Raw genomic sequence first — 15,984 nt, forward strand, 5'->3', positions numbered from 1 at the left:
GCTTCTTTTCCAAAGCTGATGCAACAAAATGGTTACCCAATTTTGAATTAATAACTGTTGCTTCCTTTGAATTTCTTCTTCCAAATATCTACGCTGCCTTTGTTTATTATTCCTTTGCCTGTTGTCCAAGTAAATCAATATCCCTCTAATAAACGCTTTGCTCGCTTCCCACACAGTTCCTATAGGTGTCCCTTTGTACATATTAAAATCAAAAAATTCTTTTAACTGTTTCTTACAATAAGTTACATTATCCTCATATCTAAACAGATTTTCATTCAACCTCCATGTTCTACCACCTTTTTTCCCTTGTAATAATTCCATCCATACTGGGCTATGGTCAGTTAAACACCTCGGAAATATCTTCGTTTTCTTCACCCTAGAAAGCAAGTCATTAGAAATTAAAATAAAATCAATGCGTGAAAAAGATTGATGCCTATCAGTAAAACAAGTAAAATCTCTCTCATCTGGATTCCGTAACCTCCATATATCTCTAAACTCAAAGTCTTCCATCATTTCAAAAAAGGATTTTGGTAATTTTGCATGTATAGGTATCTTCTTGGAGGAGGTTCTCTTATCCCTTCTTGTATCAATTACTCCATTCCAGTCTCCTAATAAAATAAACGAACTATAATCCCAGAGGGTCAACCTCTCATGTAACATTTTGTAAAACTTTTCTTGTTGCTGATTAGGTGCATAAATACCTATCAACAAAGTCTTTTTTGCATCTATCACCAGTTCAATAGCAATAAATCTTCCTTGAATATCTGCCTCAATTAGCTTAGCTGGTATATCCTTCCTGATATATACAACAATTCCATGCTTCTTTTCCAAAGCTGATGCAACAAAATGGTTACCCAATTTTGAATTAATTAAATATTTTTGGTCTGATAATTTTATATGTGTCTCTTGCAAACAAATCACATCATTTTTAAATTGTTTCAAGTAGTGAAATATTTTCCTTCTTTTCTGAGCTGAATTCAAGCCATTAACATATTAAATTGACTCTGTAATATTTTTATAGCCTCTTTAAGTTTATGATCTTGTGGGTTTTGAATTAATTAAATATTTTTGGTCTGATAATTTTATATGTGTCTCTTGCAAACAAATCACATCATTTTTAAATTGTTTCAAGTAGTGAAATATTTTCCTTCTTTTCTGAGCTGAATTCAAGCCATTAACATTCCATGACAAGATTCTATTTGCCATTACTGGCCTCCTGAAGCTTTGAAGCAGACAACGGAAGCTCCTCATCTGTTCTAATGTTAGAATATTCACCTTATAATCTTTCAAATAATCATAAATGTCCCTATCCAATATTTTGTCTTTTGCATATAGTGCAGTATAAAATTCTGAGAATGCCTTTTAATTTTATCCTGTTGGTATATCTCTTTACCTTTATAAAACCAGATTGATCAGTATGAATTCTTTGTTGTAAAACTAACATTAATCTATTTGCTATTATTTTTACAAAATCTTATAATCATTATTTAAAAGTGAAATCGGCCTATAGTTACCAGGTTTAGAGCAGTCTTGCTCCTCTTTGGTATCAGTGAAAATAAAAGATGTTTTCCATGACGGGGTATTCCACTCCTAATTGTATCTGATTAATAATTCTTTAAGTGGGCCTAATATTTCATCCTGTGTTTTTATAATAAGTTGCTGTAAGACCATCTGTACCAGGGTTTTCCCATTTTAATTGTTTAATTGCCTCCACTATTTCTCCAGTAGCTATCGGCCGGTTCAGCTCCTCCTCTGTTCTAATGTTAGAATATTCACCTTATAATCTTTCAAATAATCATAAATGTCCCTATCCAATATTTTGTCTTTTGCATATAGTGCAGTATAAAATTCTGAGAATGCCTTTTAATTTTATCCTGTTGGTATATCTCTTTACCTTTATATTCTATTTTTGTATGACACGTGCTTTCTGTTTCTTCCTTAAATTATATGCCAACCATCTCCCAGGTTTATTTGCATTACAAAAGGTATTATGTTTAGCATATTGTATATTCGTTGCCACCTGGTCTGCCATTAACATATTAAATTGACTCTGTAATATTTTTATAGCCTCTTTAAGTTTATGATCTTGTGGGTTTTGAATTAATAACTGTTGCTTCCTTGAATTTCTTCTTCCAAATATCTACGCTGCCTTTGTTTATTATTCCTTTGCCTGTTGTCCAATAAAATCAATATCCTCTAATAACGCTTTGCTCGCTTCCCACACAGTTCCTATAGGTGTCCCTTTGTACATATTAAAATCAAAAATTCTTTAACTGTTTCTTACAATAAGTTACATTATCCTCATATCTAAACAGATTTTCATTCAACCTCCATGTTCTACCACCTTTTTTCCCTTGTAATAATTCCATCCATACTGGGCTATGGTCAGTTAAACACCTCGGAAATATCTTCGTTTTCTTCACCCTAGAAAGCAAGTCATTAGAAATTAAAATAAAATCAATGCGTGAAAAAGATTGATGCCTATCAGAAAAAAAAGTAAAATCTCTCTCATCTGGATTCCGTAACCTCCATATATCTCTAAACTCAAAGTCTTCCATCATTTCAAAAAAGGATTTTGGTAATTTTGCATGTATAGGTATCTTCTTGGAGGAGGTTCTCTTATCCTTCTTGTATCAATTACTCCATTCCAGTCTCCTAATAAAATAAACGAACTATAATCCCAGAGGGTCAACCTCTCATGTAACATTTTGTAAAACTTTTCTTGTTGCTGATTAGGTGCATAAATACCTATCAACAAAGTCTTTTTTGCATCTATCACCAGTTCAATAGCAATAAATCTTCCTTGAATATCTGCCTCAATTAGCTTAGCTGGTATATCCTTCCTGATATATACAACGATTCCATGCTTCTTTTCCAAAGCTGATGCAACAAAATGGTTACCCAATTTTGAATTAATTAAATATTTTTGGTCTGATAATTTTATATGTGTCTCTTGCAAACAAATCACATCATTTTTAAATTGTTTCAAGTAGTGAAATATTTTCCTTCTTTTCTGAGCTGAATTCAAGCCATTAACATTCCATGACAAGATTCTATTTGCCATTACTGGCCTCCTGAAGCTTTGAAGCAGACAACGGAAGCTCCTCCTCCGGTATCTTCCGTCTAGCTCCTCCCACAGCTTCCATAATGGGATCCTGACTTTACTTTGAGACTGTTCCTCTTCTTTACCCTTAAGGGCTCCTCTTGTCACCCTTTGCTCTTGTGGTTCCTCTAATACTGGCAGCAATAAAGGCTCTTGGGTCACCACGCCTTCTTGAGTCTCTTGAAGTTTTTCTATCACTTCTATTTCGACTTTCAAAACTGTAGAAAGAAAATCCTTTGCCTTTAAAACAGTGTCAATTCTATATCTCCTTCCTTGATAGAATAGTGTCAGTCCAACTGGCACCTCCCATCTGAATTGAATCTGATGTTTTTTAAGTTCTTGTGTAAAAAGCAAATTCCTTCCTGTCTCTTAACATCTTTGAAGGAATCTCTTTCAACACCTTCAACTCCTGTTCTCCAATTTTAAAGTTGTCTGATATGAGACTTGCAGAATTTGATTTCTCATAGTCCTTTTCACAAAATAAACCACAATGTCCCGAGGAAGCTTTCTCTGTCTTGCAATCCAAGAATTAACTCTATATATTTTATCAATTTGGTAAGCTACCTCTTGGGGTCCGCTTCAATAAATTCAGCCAATGCTTCTGATATAATTTTTCTTAAGTCTTCCACGCTCTTCTTGCATACCACGAATTCTAAGAGCTCCTTCCATAAGTTTATATTGTAATATCACAACCTGATCTTCATTTTGATCCACTTTTTCTGAACACCTTTCATTTCGCCTTCTAAATGCTTATTTGACTGAGAGATCTGTTGCATTTCCACTTCCAATCCTTCAATTTTTTACTCAGTCCTTGAACTGCCATAAGAATATCTTCTTATTTTTGCATTAAAATTCTCCATCATCTCTTTTTGCCTATCTTCAGAAAGTTTTAATTGTTCTTTCAATATTTCCTCAAGACTTGGTTCAGATCCCCTTCTTCCAGAAGGCTTTAAAGGTTTAGCTGCCATTCTGTCTTCAAAAGAATCAGGAATTCAAACTTAATAACTCTCCTTCCCTCCTTTCAGTATAAAAAAACTCCGTTTGTAACAATCCACAAGTAACGCTGCTTCATCGTACTAAAAAATTTTTACTTTCACTTTTAGACGCCATTTTAAAAGTCAATTAATCAAAGACAAAAAAAGGTTTCAAGTTTCAAAAAGGGAGTCGGTACTTGCCGTACTGATTCTGCATCAAAGATCGAACGCTTGTGAAATTCCCGTCTGCTTGGAATATCAATCAATTTAATAAGTCCTCTAGAGCAGAAGCCACATTCCTCTCCTTTTCCCTGATAAAACAGGGGCGTGCTGAAGTTGGAAGGAGTGGAATTCGGTGGGGTCATAAATCCAGGAAAATTCGCTCTTGAGAGCAAACCCCCTGTCAGACCTGCCACTCTTCCACAATTCTGATAACCTCTTTCACCCAGAGATTATGCTAAGCTCAGTGAACAGTGATTTATTTTCTGTTTCACTGACTTTTACAATCTTCTAACACGGAGTGCTCTGTTAGAGCACCCAGCAGGAGGGTGACGTCACTGGAGCCTCCTAGGTTTGAATATATCGTTTTGGGATTATTGGACAAAAAAATGACAAAATAAAACTAAACGAGATGCTCCACAAGTAAGAAAGGAGTGGAATTTGGGGAGAAATGGCATCAATAATTCAAAGTATTAGGGATACTCTTGACAAGAAGCTACAAGGAGATTATGAATAAAATTCAGAGCATAGATGGAGAACTAGAAAATATTACACAAAGGACAAGGAGTGACCAAGAAGAGGAGGATCCAATTGAAAGAGTAGATGAATAAACAAAACAGAAAAACCAACAAATAAAATGAGATAATAAGAAGGAGAGAACCACAAAACCAACAATGACTGATGAAATAAGCGAGGGGAAAATATTTTAAAGGAATTAAAAAAGGAATTGGAGTTGCAGGAAGATTTTTTTGGAAGAGAAATAGGGGCAAGAGTAGATATTTTGAAAATTAGACAATGGAATAGGGTGGAGAAGGGAGAAATTTTTAAAATGATTGGTCAAGATAGAGACAGAGATCCAAGAGAGGAATATGATAGGCAAGAAGAGAAATCAGAATTTGAACAATGGTATTATCAAGTATACTTGAATAATACGATGATCGGCATAAAAATAACATATTGAAATATTGAATAATTAATAGTAGGTTATAACAACATAAATATGTGTATTATTATTAGAACCATATAATCTTGTTAAATGTAACAAATATGATTAATAATATTTTATTTGTAGTAAAAGGAATAACACTCAGAATACAGTGACTGGAATAAAAATAACATATTGAAATATTGAATAATTAAATAATGAAAGATTATAACTTAACATAAATATGTGTACTATTATCAGAATTATATAAGTTTGTCAAACATAATATATATGATGAACATTATTTTATTTGTGTTAAAATGTAAGACACTCAGGTGCCACACTGTTCACACATTGATATATTTGTAAAAAAATAAAGAAATACAAAGAACTTGGGGGGGGGGGCGAGAAAGTAGCTTTCTGGAATGTTTGTATGTGTGTGTGTGTGTCTGTGTGTGTGTGTCTGTGTGCGCATACATACATATATACATATATTTAAAAAATGTTGAGATTCTAGAAAGAATGCAGAGAAGAGCAACAGAGATTAGAGGAATGGAGGTAAAAACATATGAAGACCGGTTGCAGGAACTGCAAGTTTAATGAAACGGACTAGGGATGATATGATAGTGTCATAAGCAGTGTTTCAATATTAAAGGGCTGCCACAAAGAAGAGGGGGCCAACCTATTCTCCAAAGCACCTGGAGGCAGGACAAAAAACTAATCAAGGAGATAACCAACTAGAAATAAGGAGAAATTTCCTGATAGTTAGAACAATTAATCAGTGGAACAATTTGCCTCCAGAAGTTGTGGGTGCTCCAACACTAGAGGTTTTTAAGAAGAGATTGTACAACCATTTGTCTGAAATAGTATAGGGTTTCCTGCTTGAGCAAGGGATTGCTCTAGGAGACCTCCAAGATCCCTTCCAACTCCGTATATAAAATCTCTGTTCTTGAACTCTGATTAAGTTAAAGGAATTCTGAATATTGTGAAAATTAAAGTTGGTAATCTTGTGAAAACACCTAGAAAATGGAGAGATAAGCCAGTCAGCTGGGGTGATTGTCTTAAATATGTTCTACAGGAATGTACACTTCAGGTCCTTTTGATTTCTCAGGAGCTAAGGGCAATGCAATGATTTAATTGATAATTAGAGTGCTGGTAGAAGAAAAATTGGGCTGACCTGGCCAACACATGTCAACTCCCTGTCTAGAGTTTATTCTGTGACAGCAAACAGAGCAAACATTTTTTTCTTCTCTGCCATCATTGCATCAACACTGTTGACTAGTTGAATTGCTGATTAAATCTGACCCCAGGGTGTCGTGAGAAGCAGCTTCAGAAAGACAGTAATTATACGGGTAAACAATTATTCCCATATCTGATATTTACAATAGATACCCTTTGAGAATGTGAACAAATTACTAGGAAGGACATATCCATATTAGCAAAAGGAGGGCAGGCTGAATTATGGGTTCACTGTAAATTGAAAGAAAGGGAGGAAGGAAAAAAGGGAGAAAGAGAGCGAGAGAAATAGGCAAGGGCATATTTTTAATTTTTAAAAAAATCTGCCAGTTACTGCCATTCTAAATAATTGCCAGCCAGTCTCAAACTTGCATTTTTGAGAAAGGTTCTACAGTAGGAAATATGGATCCTATGCTATAATTTGATTAATTTTATAATTTTACTTAATTAACTTAATTTTACTTAATTTTCTGCATCCATTTCAAACTAGTCTAATCCAGTCTGAGGAAAGAACCAGCATATGCATTCACATCTATGAGACTACTAGGGGAGATGATTTAAGGGCTGAATATATTAATATTTTGATATTAGCCATTTCCCTTTTTTAGTGAATGCAAAGCAATGTGAAAGCCCTTAATACATTGCTATTTTATATTCCTCCCACTAATAAATGCATTTTATATGTATTTCCCTTAACACATGCATATCTGTACACGGAGAGCTGCATCAGAAATTTCTGAGAAGGTGGAATACCCGCTTTGCATATTAATTTGGTAATTTTTATCTCAACAAGAACTGAATTAATTTGTCCATCATCCTAGACTATATTCCCTGAAAATATATGCCATAATAAATGTATTATTCTTCAAAGTGCCACTCAAGACTGTTCACTGCGCATTGAAAGCACTGAATTATACTTAGTGCAGATTCATTGGTAATATTAGACACAATTCACAAGCAAACTATAATTAATAGTCTAATTCTGAGAGCTATTAATGGGAACAGTCTCAGAATTAGCTGTCACTTACTTGGCATAGGCTTTCTCCAATAAAGCACCCCAAAACTCATTGCGTTCTTTTGAGTGCAAGTAGACTAGTTGTCCATTTTTTGTGGGAAGCCGGTCATCAACAATAACATCCAACCATTCTCCATACTGCCAAAACTGGCCACAAAGAAAAGAAAAAGACCCATACAGTGAAAAGACCAAAGGAAAATATTTCAAAAAAAGTTCATTTGATAAAACCACTGGAATTAATCTTTCTGTACAAATACCTGCTAGATTTGCAATGTGAAGTCATTGAAGCAGTTGCAATATATTACTGATAGAGGAAAGAAAAGGAAACTATTATCCCCTTCAGCCCTCCTTTCTATCAAATACTTATCATCTTCTTTTCCCCATCTTCTTTGGCTCTTTTTAATTTCCAGATCCAGAAATCAATTCAGTCTTTTTTCTTTCAGTAAAAAGCCCACACAAGTTTTCCAGACTTTCAAAATCATTGGTGGGGGTATTTCTGTCAACAGAGCAGTCGGCTTCACCATTTCTGCAAATTCAGTTAATCTTATAATCCAGTCTTCCACTCTAGCTATTTCATTATTTTTCCATCTTTTTGCATACAATAATCTTTCTACAGAAAAGGAAACTCTTGTCAATGAGATAAAATATAAACTATATCAACACAAAGGTAGTAGTTATCTGATGGGCAGCATTCTGCCTTTTCTGTGATGTTACTAGATTTATCCAGACTTTCTCCTACTTTCTGTTTCACCCCTTTTAACTTAGTATTATCACCAGATGTATATAGCTTAAAAGAGAAGTGGTACCTTGAAATGAAATATCCCAGCATAGTCCTTCTGGAAACTCTGATCATTGGGAACAACCCACTCTAAAATGGCTTTATTTAAGGTGAGACTTGCAACAGCTGCCAAAAGCCAACAGTCTCCTGGAAACATCAAAGTTTATGAAAGAGATGAATGTAGATTAACTGAGCAATTCCTCCCTCAAAGTCATGTAACCAAATAACCAAGGCCAAGCTAAATTATTTTGACATCTGAGGGCCAATGGTGTATATCATGAAAAAGAAATAAACATCTAGCTTTTATTACCTAGAAATTTGGCTTCTACTACAGATTGTCGGTTTTGAATGCATTGTGTAAATGCTAATGTGGGGGAAAAATTGTTAGAAGCCCTAAGAGTGATAAGACAAGAGTTAAAACAAATAAGCCCATCACCTGCTATTTAATGGCTTTAATGCATAGAAAAAATGGCAGGCTAAATGCACATTTACAGAAATTGTATTATTCCGCATTGATGTAGGTATATATATCAGCCAGTCATAACCTATTGTATATGTGCTCTTTTACAAAAGTAGAAAGTGTTCTACATTTTAAAGCTCCCTTGAAAGTTTGCCAAGTTAAGTTCAATATTTCTTCCTACTGATGAAGAAATAAAGTTTAATTAATTAGGATCCTGGAGACAGTCTGGCTGTATTTCTTTTCATTAAGTATTCTATCTTAAGTCTGAAAGAGTATTTTACCGAAAGGTAAGATGACAAAGGATTGCTTTTTGTTTCAATGACTAATCAGTGGGACACATACAAAACAAGCAATAAAGTCAGGGTTTAAACTTATTTCACATTGTTATTCCATGTTTATCGTGTTTGAGTCATCAAACAAAACAACGCATTTATTTACTATTTGCATATTTGTTTTTTGATTGCAGCACACAGCAATTCAAAGTATGTGGCAGTTCAGGCCTCTTCCCTGAAAAGAGAGAGAAAAAGTGGTTTTTCTTTACTCACCCAGAACTCCCTGACAAATATCTGTGCGAGTGGCTCCTCCCTCAATGAACTGGGGGTTTGGGACCAGTTCCTGAAAATAATGGATGAATATTACAACTGGATTTTGCCACTCACATTTCTTTCCACTTTCACAGAAGAAAAACTCAATTAAAATGTTTTAGCCTCCCTCACCTGTGGTTGTTCCCCAAGCTTGAGTTCTTCCTACAAATCTAATGATTCACTAACCATTTATTTCAACCTTGAAAAGGGGATTCTTGGTTCTTATCTACTTGTACAGTGAGACAGAATGATTACTGAAAACTGTGGACCTTGCTGAGAGTGCAAACTACTGGACAAAGGGGACTTGCTGTAGTCCAATCGCTGAAATGGATATCAAATGGATATCAAAGACTGCTTAATAATAATAATAATAATAATAATAATAATAATAATAATAATAATAATAATAATAATAATAATAATAATAATAATAATAATAATAATAATAATATTTTAATTTTTATACCGCCCTTCTCCCGAAGGACTCAGGGCGGTGAACAGCCGAGTAAAAACAATACAATATATTACAATAAAAACTATTTAAAAAACTTATTCGATAAGGCCTAAATTTAAATATAAAATACATAATATAAATATAAAATAAACCCCTTTTAAAACAAATTAAAAACCCCTATCAAGCCAGTCCTGCTCGGAAGAATAGGTACGTCTTCAGCTCGTGGCGAAAAGTTTGGAGGTCAGGAAGTTGTCGAAGTCCTGGGGGAAGCTCGTTCCAGAGGGTAGGTGCACCCACAGAGAAGGCTCTCCCCCTGGGGGTCGCCAGCCGACACTGTTTGGCTGACGGCACCCTGAGGAGACCCTCTCTATGGGAGCGTACCGGTCGGTGGGAGGCATGTGGTGGGAGGCATGTAAAGTAGAACAGACTTTTGTAGGATGCTATATATGCCAACACATTTGAAAGATGATTTATCTCCATATCAGCTCATAGAAATGGGAAAAACTATTTTTTAAAAATTAAGAATACAAAAGTACTATGTTCCCTATTGCTTGTGACTTGTCAAATAATGATATGCTTGCTAAGCAGAGTGACCTTTCTGATGGTCGCATCCCCAGCCCTGTTTTCTCTTCCTTTTGTAGCCCCGAAGTTCTGCCCTGAGTGTGGTGACACTGCATAATAATTATTCCTCTTTTCTTCATATTTGAAGAGTAATCCATTTCTTGCTACAATTCATAAAACTGATAGTACTATTATTCATTCTTTTGTAAGAAATAATTGAAAGAAATACCCAAAATTAAACACACAGGACAACACAACTGAAATTGAATTACAATTACAACCTGACTCTGTGGTCTCTTCTCATAATCCCAAAAACTTCAACCAAAAACTGTTTACTATTGACCTCACCCCATTCCTAAGAGGGCGTGCATAAGAGCACAAAAGTGCCTACCATTCCTGTCCTATTGTTCCCTTTCATTATATCAAATAATATAGTTGTTGCATACTTTTGCTTATACATATGTTTATATGATATGTTGTTGTTTTATGTTGATGTTTGCGTATACTGTTGTGACAAAATAAAAAAACAACAATTCAGTTGGGTCTTCTACCAGCGCAACAAGCATCAATTTAACAACATATGTACAGTTTCTACTATACATACATACAAGATTTCTAATTTTAATGTTTAAAATCACATACAAAAAGTCTGCTAAAGTTTTAATCTTATCCATACAAGATTCTCCACTAGGGATCAGATAGAAAGCCAGAAAAAATTGCTCTTTTTCTGAGCATATTGTCTACCGTTTGAATTGAAAAGCATACTATGTAATAGATTGTTGGGGACAGAAGGAAGCCCAGATGGAATAATTTCAAGAGAAAGACTGAAATCCCCAATTGTAGAGAACAGAAAGATTAGATCCACACTGATCTAAAGTGAGTTATCAGATCTTGAAGGGAATCAATGTACTTTCAAGAGAGACTTAAGCCAGTCGGGCATTTATTATTCAGACTACTCAATATACTCCAGATAATTCTCTCAACCGACCAATGCTACTTTAGCAACCTTAGCCACAATATAACTCAGTTTAGTGCTCATGTCTGCAGCAAGAAGCCTTTACCCATACTATTAAATGCATGACAGCTTTAAAATGGGAGATGAAGCAACAAGGATGACACTCAGATAGAACACAGTACATAGAATATCACAGTTGGAAGGGACCTTCGAGGTCTTCTAGTCCAATCCTCTGTTTATACAATTTCAGATAAATGGTTGTCCTGTCTCTTCTTAAAAGCCTCCAGTGATGGAGCACTCACAACTTCTGAACACAAGCTGTTCCACTGGTTGGCTGTTCTGTTAGGAAATTTCTTCTTAATTCTAGATTTGATCATTCTCTGATTAGTTTCCATCTATTGTTTCTTGTCTTGCCTGCAGGTGCTTTGTGGCAGCCCTTCAAATATTGCTATCTGCTATCATGTCTCTCTTTGTCTTTCTTTTACTACCCTAGACATACCCAATTCCTGCAACTGTTCATCATAAGTTGCTCTTCTCTGCACTGTTTTTTGAAGTCTCAACATCTTTTTTATAATGCGGTGACCAAAACTGGGTACAGTATCCCTAAGGTAAAGGTTCCCCTTGCACATACATGCTAGTCGTTGCCGACTCTAGGGGGCGGTGCTCATCTCCGTTTCAAAGCCGAAGAGCCAGCGCTGTCCAAAGACATCTCCGTGGTCATGTGGCCGGCATGACTAGACACCAAAGGCGCACGGAACACTGTTACCTTCCCACCAAAGGTAGTCCCTATTTTTTCTACTTGCATTTTTACGTGCTTTCGAAACTGCTAGGTTGGCAGAAGCTGGGACAAGAAACAGGAGTTCACCCCGTTACACAGCAGCACTAGGGATTCGAACCGTTGAGCTGCTGACCTTTCGATCTACAGTATCCTACCTACCACAGTATCCCTACCTACCTCTACATTTTGCACTGTGAACCCTCATTCCATTCCAATGCCTCTTGGAATGGAATGAGTGCCTCTTTGTCAGTTTTATTTTCTCTCCCTCTTATTCAAGACAAGAAGCAATTATCCATGTTTGACCACGCTGACTAAATTGCTATGGATATTGAAATCAAACACACCTGATGGCAGGGGCAGTTATCCAGGAAGAGAAGCTGTTTTTAACACAAGCCTCAAATCCAATTTATTGATCAGGGAAGCAGGCATAATCAAAAACTTGGTTCTGCTGCCAGTTATTCGGTTTAAGAAAAGATCCAAATGAGAATTATTCTACCATTGAAAAAAGTTATTCTACAATTGCAAATTTTATGATATTCTTCATTATTACTGCATTCTTAGAAAATGGAGAAATTTAATGCAGAAATCAAACAACAAATAGACTATTCTTTCTAGCAGTAATTTTAATACTGAAACTAGAATCTCACTATCTTTCATTTCCTCCCCCCTTCAGAAAATAATTGCATGATTATTATCATGCACATTTTCATGTTCCTTGTTTCTGAAATATTATCAAGTAAATGAAGAACATGTGACTTTCAAATGATTGTTTATTAATAAATAAAATATGCATTATTGTTTATGGAAGTTCCCTGCTTATCCACGAGTAAGGCTTTGAAGCTTTCGCCCTTCATTTTGGCATTTGCCAATGCACTCTATAAATCTGAAAATGTATTCAAAATTACAGAGAGATTTAAGAAACATCAGAAAAATGTGAAGCACCAAGAACTCCATATTTTCATTATCATTGTTTTTTGAACTATTATCAAGTGAATGGAGAGAAAGTGACTTTCAAATAATCGTTTAGTAATAAATAAAATTGTATTGCTTATAGAGATTCACTGCTTATGCATGAGTAAGACTTTGAAGCCTTCCCCTTTTATTTTGCTTTTGGCAATGCTCTCTGTATACTGGGAAATTTATTCAAAATTATAGAGAGGTTTAAGAAACACCAGTTATACAATTCAGAACACTAAAGCCGGAGGTAAAAAAAAAAAAAGCACACAATTACTGTGCACAAGTTTAAAAGCAGTTGCTGACATTATATAGTATTAAATAGCACAAGAAAAAAAATATAATATCCAACATAATGCAGGCACTTAAGGCTTCTGTACTGAATTGTAACCGATACCTGCAAGATTCTTCATGTGGATTGTAAAAAGGAAAGAAAATGAAATCAAATTTTGAATAATGTAGCTGTGGATTAAAAAGAAGAAAATGTTATTTTTTTTAAAAAAATGGCATTTGTAATGCTTTCATCATTCTTAATAATAAATAAGTTTTTAAAAAGCTATTTTCCATTTCTGGTGGCTTTGAAAATGGGACAAGTGAGAAGTCCATAAAGATGAACTATTCTGGAACTCTGGAACCAATCTAGAGCAATCTAAATGCAGTTCTGAAATAGCTTTCCAAATTCTGACTATTAATGATGAAGATCTCAGCAGTTCTATGGAGAGGAAATATGCATTTGAACTCATGCTTTAATGGAAAATAGTCATTTAATATTTATTGCATGGAAAATAGTCATTTAAGAGAAAAATTACAATAATTGTTTAAAAGTAGGGAGGTTATTGTAAATCTGATATTAATGGACATATTGTATTAAGATACAATGGAATTACAGGTATATGACAAAATCTATGAAAATGACAAGGAACCATAATAAACATGTTAACCAATTCTCATTCAGTGAAGGCACTTTGAAGCTATTATTACCTCTAAAATACTTCAAATCTATTTGACTAGAATTGTCTCAGAAATGCCTGGAACACAGAAAGAAATCCTAAAAGAATAAATTCCCGGTCATTTTCCATGGTGAATGTTGTCAGATGGTCCTTATTCCAGATGGTGCCAGACCATGGAACAAAATAAACTTTGATTATTTTCACAGTTATAATTCCACACAATAAAATGATAATCCCTTAATTCAAGATATGCTGTCTTTCCAAAGATTTTCAGATGTTTTGATTGACAGCCTAAGCAACTTTCCAAGAACAAACTCTGCATAAGAAAGCTTCGTCATGTTCAACCCAAATTAAACCTATTTGATCAAGGCAAAAGTTGTTGCAGAAATATTAAAACAAGCCTTTTCCCAAGGTTCAAAGATTCCCTAAAACAGTACAGCTGTTTTGAGTTTGAAGGCGACTCTTTGAAGCAAACAAAATGTCATTTCAAATCAGCAAATTATTAACAGAAACAATATTCTTACCTGAGGTCGTTTCCAAATAATCCCCTGAGTTTTGGAAGAATAAAGTCCCAATTCTTTATAGCCAAGAGAGGAGGGGCAAGCAGGAAATTGTTCATCTTTGAAGAGAGTCCCAGAGTGCAAACATTGCCTTTTCAGGGCCTCAAAATCCTGGTTTAAGTATTTTACAATATTTCCACTGGATCCTAGGCCATCTAGGATGGCCTTTTCCCTGGCCAGTTTGAAGGCTATGGCTGACATAGCACCTGGTTCCCTGTGAAATGTTAGGGCACAAAGGCTTTAAAGTTAACAGCAAGGAGGAAAGTATGCAAGTGAAGGCCACAAAGAGGTGGGTCAAAGAAATATCTGACACAGTCTAATGCCTCCAAAGAAAAAAGGAACATGCCAAGGTAAATAGGTACATAGCGCCAATCAGTAAATGATAAGAATATGGTATTCAATCTACTCTGCATTCCTCTGATGTTAAATATTGCCTTTCTCTTCCTCCCCCTCCCTTTCTTTTAATAGTCATCTCTACCCAAGCCTTAAATTCAGACTCAATAGTCCTCCCTAACTTATTTTTAATGGGGGGAGGAAAATATCAAGTATATGACTAAAGATGAATTGATAAGTCAAATGTCAGTAAAATGAAAATTAATTTTTGTCCCAGGCTCATACCTGCTCAATGCAATAATCAAAGGCCAAAGACAAACTCTGATTCCTAAACCTAAAAGACTCGTTGCCCAAAATCCAATATAGAGAAATAATAGACAAAACAAATAAGCAACAAAACTTGTCATTAAAACCTACCGTTACTTTTAAGGTTAATGCTTCTAATTGCAAACATCCAGCTTGTAACTGTACTCAGCTAATAGCTGATGGCCACTTACTGACTGTAAAATGCTTTTTAAATTTTTTTTAAAAAAGGCCTTTGAGGGAGTCTTTCAGTCTTGACCAGTCCTGTCCTGTGATGTCTTGCAGACAATTATATATATATATTTCTCAGTCCCCTTATATATCTACTTTCTGGATGGCTAAGATGGAGCTCTCTAGAACAGGGGTTTCCAACCTTGGTCCCTTTACGACTTGTGGACTTCAACTCCCAGAGTCCCTCAGCCAGCAAAGCTGGCTGAGGAACTCTGGGAGTTGAAATCCACAAGTCTTAAAGGGACCAAGGTTGGAGACCCCTGCTCTAGAATATGCTCCTGAGGTCTAATCTTAGTTATGTGAGTTTCTAAAAGGGAACATCTGGCTTTTCATTCAGTCATTATGGAAAGACACATTTTATGGACATAAAGACACAATATACAATAACTCCAACATGGCAGCTGCAGTTTAGTCTTTGAAGAAAACATTTGTATTTCATTGTCTGGATATTGGATCCAGCTTTTTCTGAATGGTTTATTAGCTAGGTTTAGTTTGGCCAGTCTGTTCATATCCTTGGGTAGCAGTGAAGCAGCATACTCTGTTTAAAAGAGACAGCCATTTTAGTAGGAAGCCTGGCTAAGAAGCTTTCACAGTCTGCCAGATATATATGT

The 15,984-nt window shown here is 35.2% G+C and overlaps 1 protein-coding gene across 1 annotated transcript in view; it reads right to left on the minus strand.

Annotated features, from left to right (window-relative positions):
* Positions 1–14,707, minus strand: part of LOC131188485 (calpain-8-like) — a 61,601-nt gene extending 46,894 nt beyond the window's left edge. The window contains exons 1-4 of the mRNA XM_058163794.1: positions 14,471–14,707; positions 9,256–9,325; positions 8,279–8,397; positions 7,486–7,619 (exon numbers count right to left, since the gene is read on the minus strand). Coding sequence (XP_058019777.1) covers positions 7,486–7,619; positions 8,279–8,397; positions 9,256–9,325; positions 14,471–14,707 — 560 coding nt within the window. The remainder of the gene's footprint in view (positions 1–7,485; positions 7,620–8,278; positions 8,398–9,255; positions 9,326–14,470) is intronic.
* Between the last annotated feature and the right edge of the window lie 1,277 nt (positions 14,708–15,984).

This window comes from Ahaetulla prasina, chromosome 1 (genome assembly GCF_028640845.1).
Source record: "Ahaetulla prasina isolate Xishuangbanna chromosome 1, ASM2864084v1, whole genome shotgun sequence".
Lineage (NCBI taxonomy): Eukaryota > Metazoa > Chordata > Lepidosauria > Squamata > Colubridae > Ahaetulla > Ahaetulla prasina.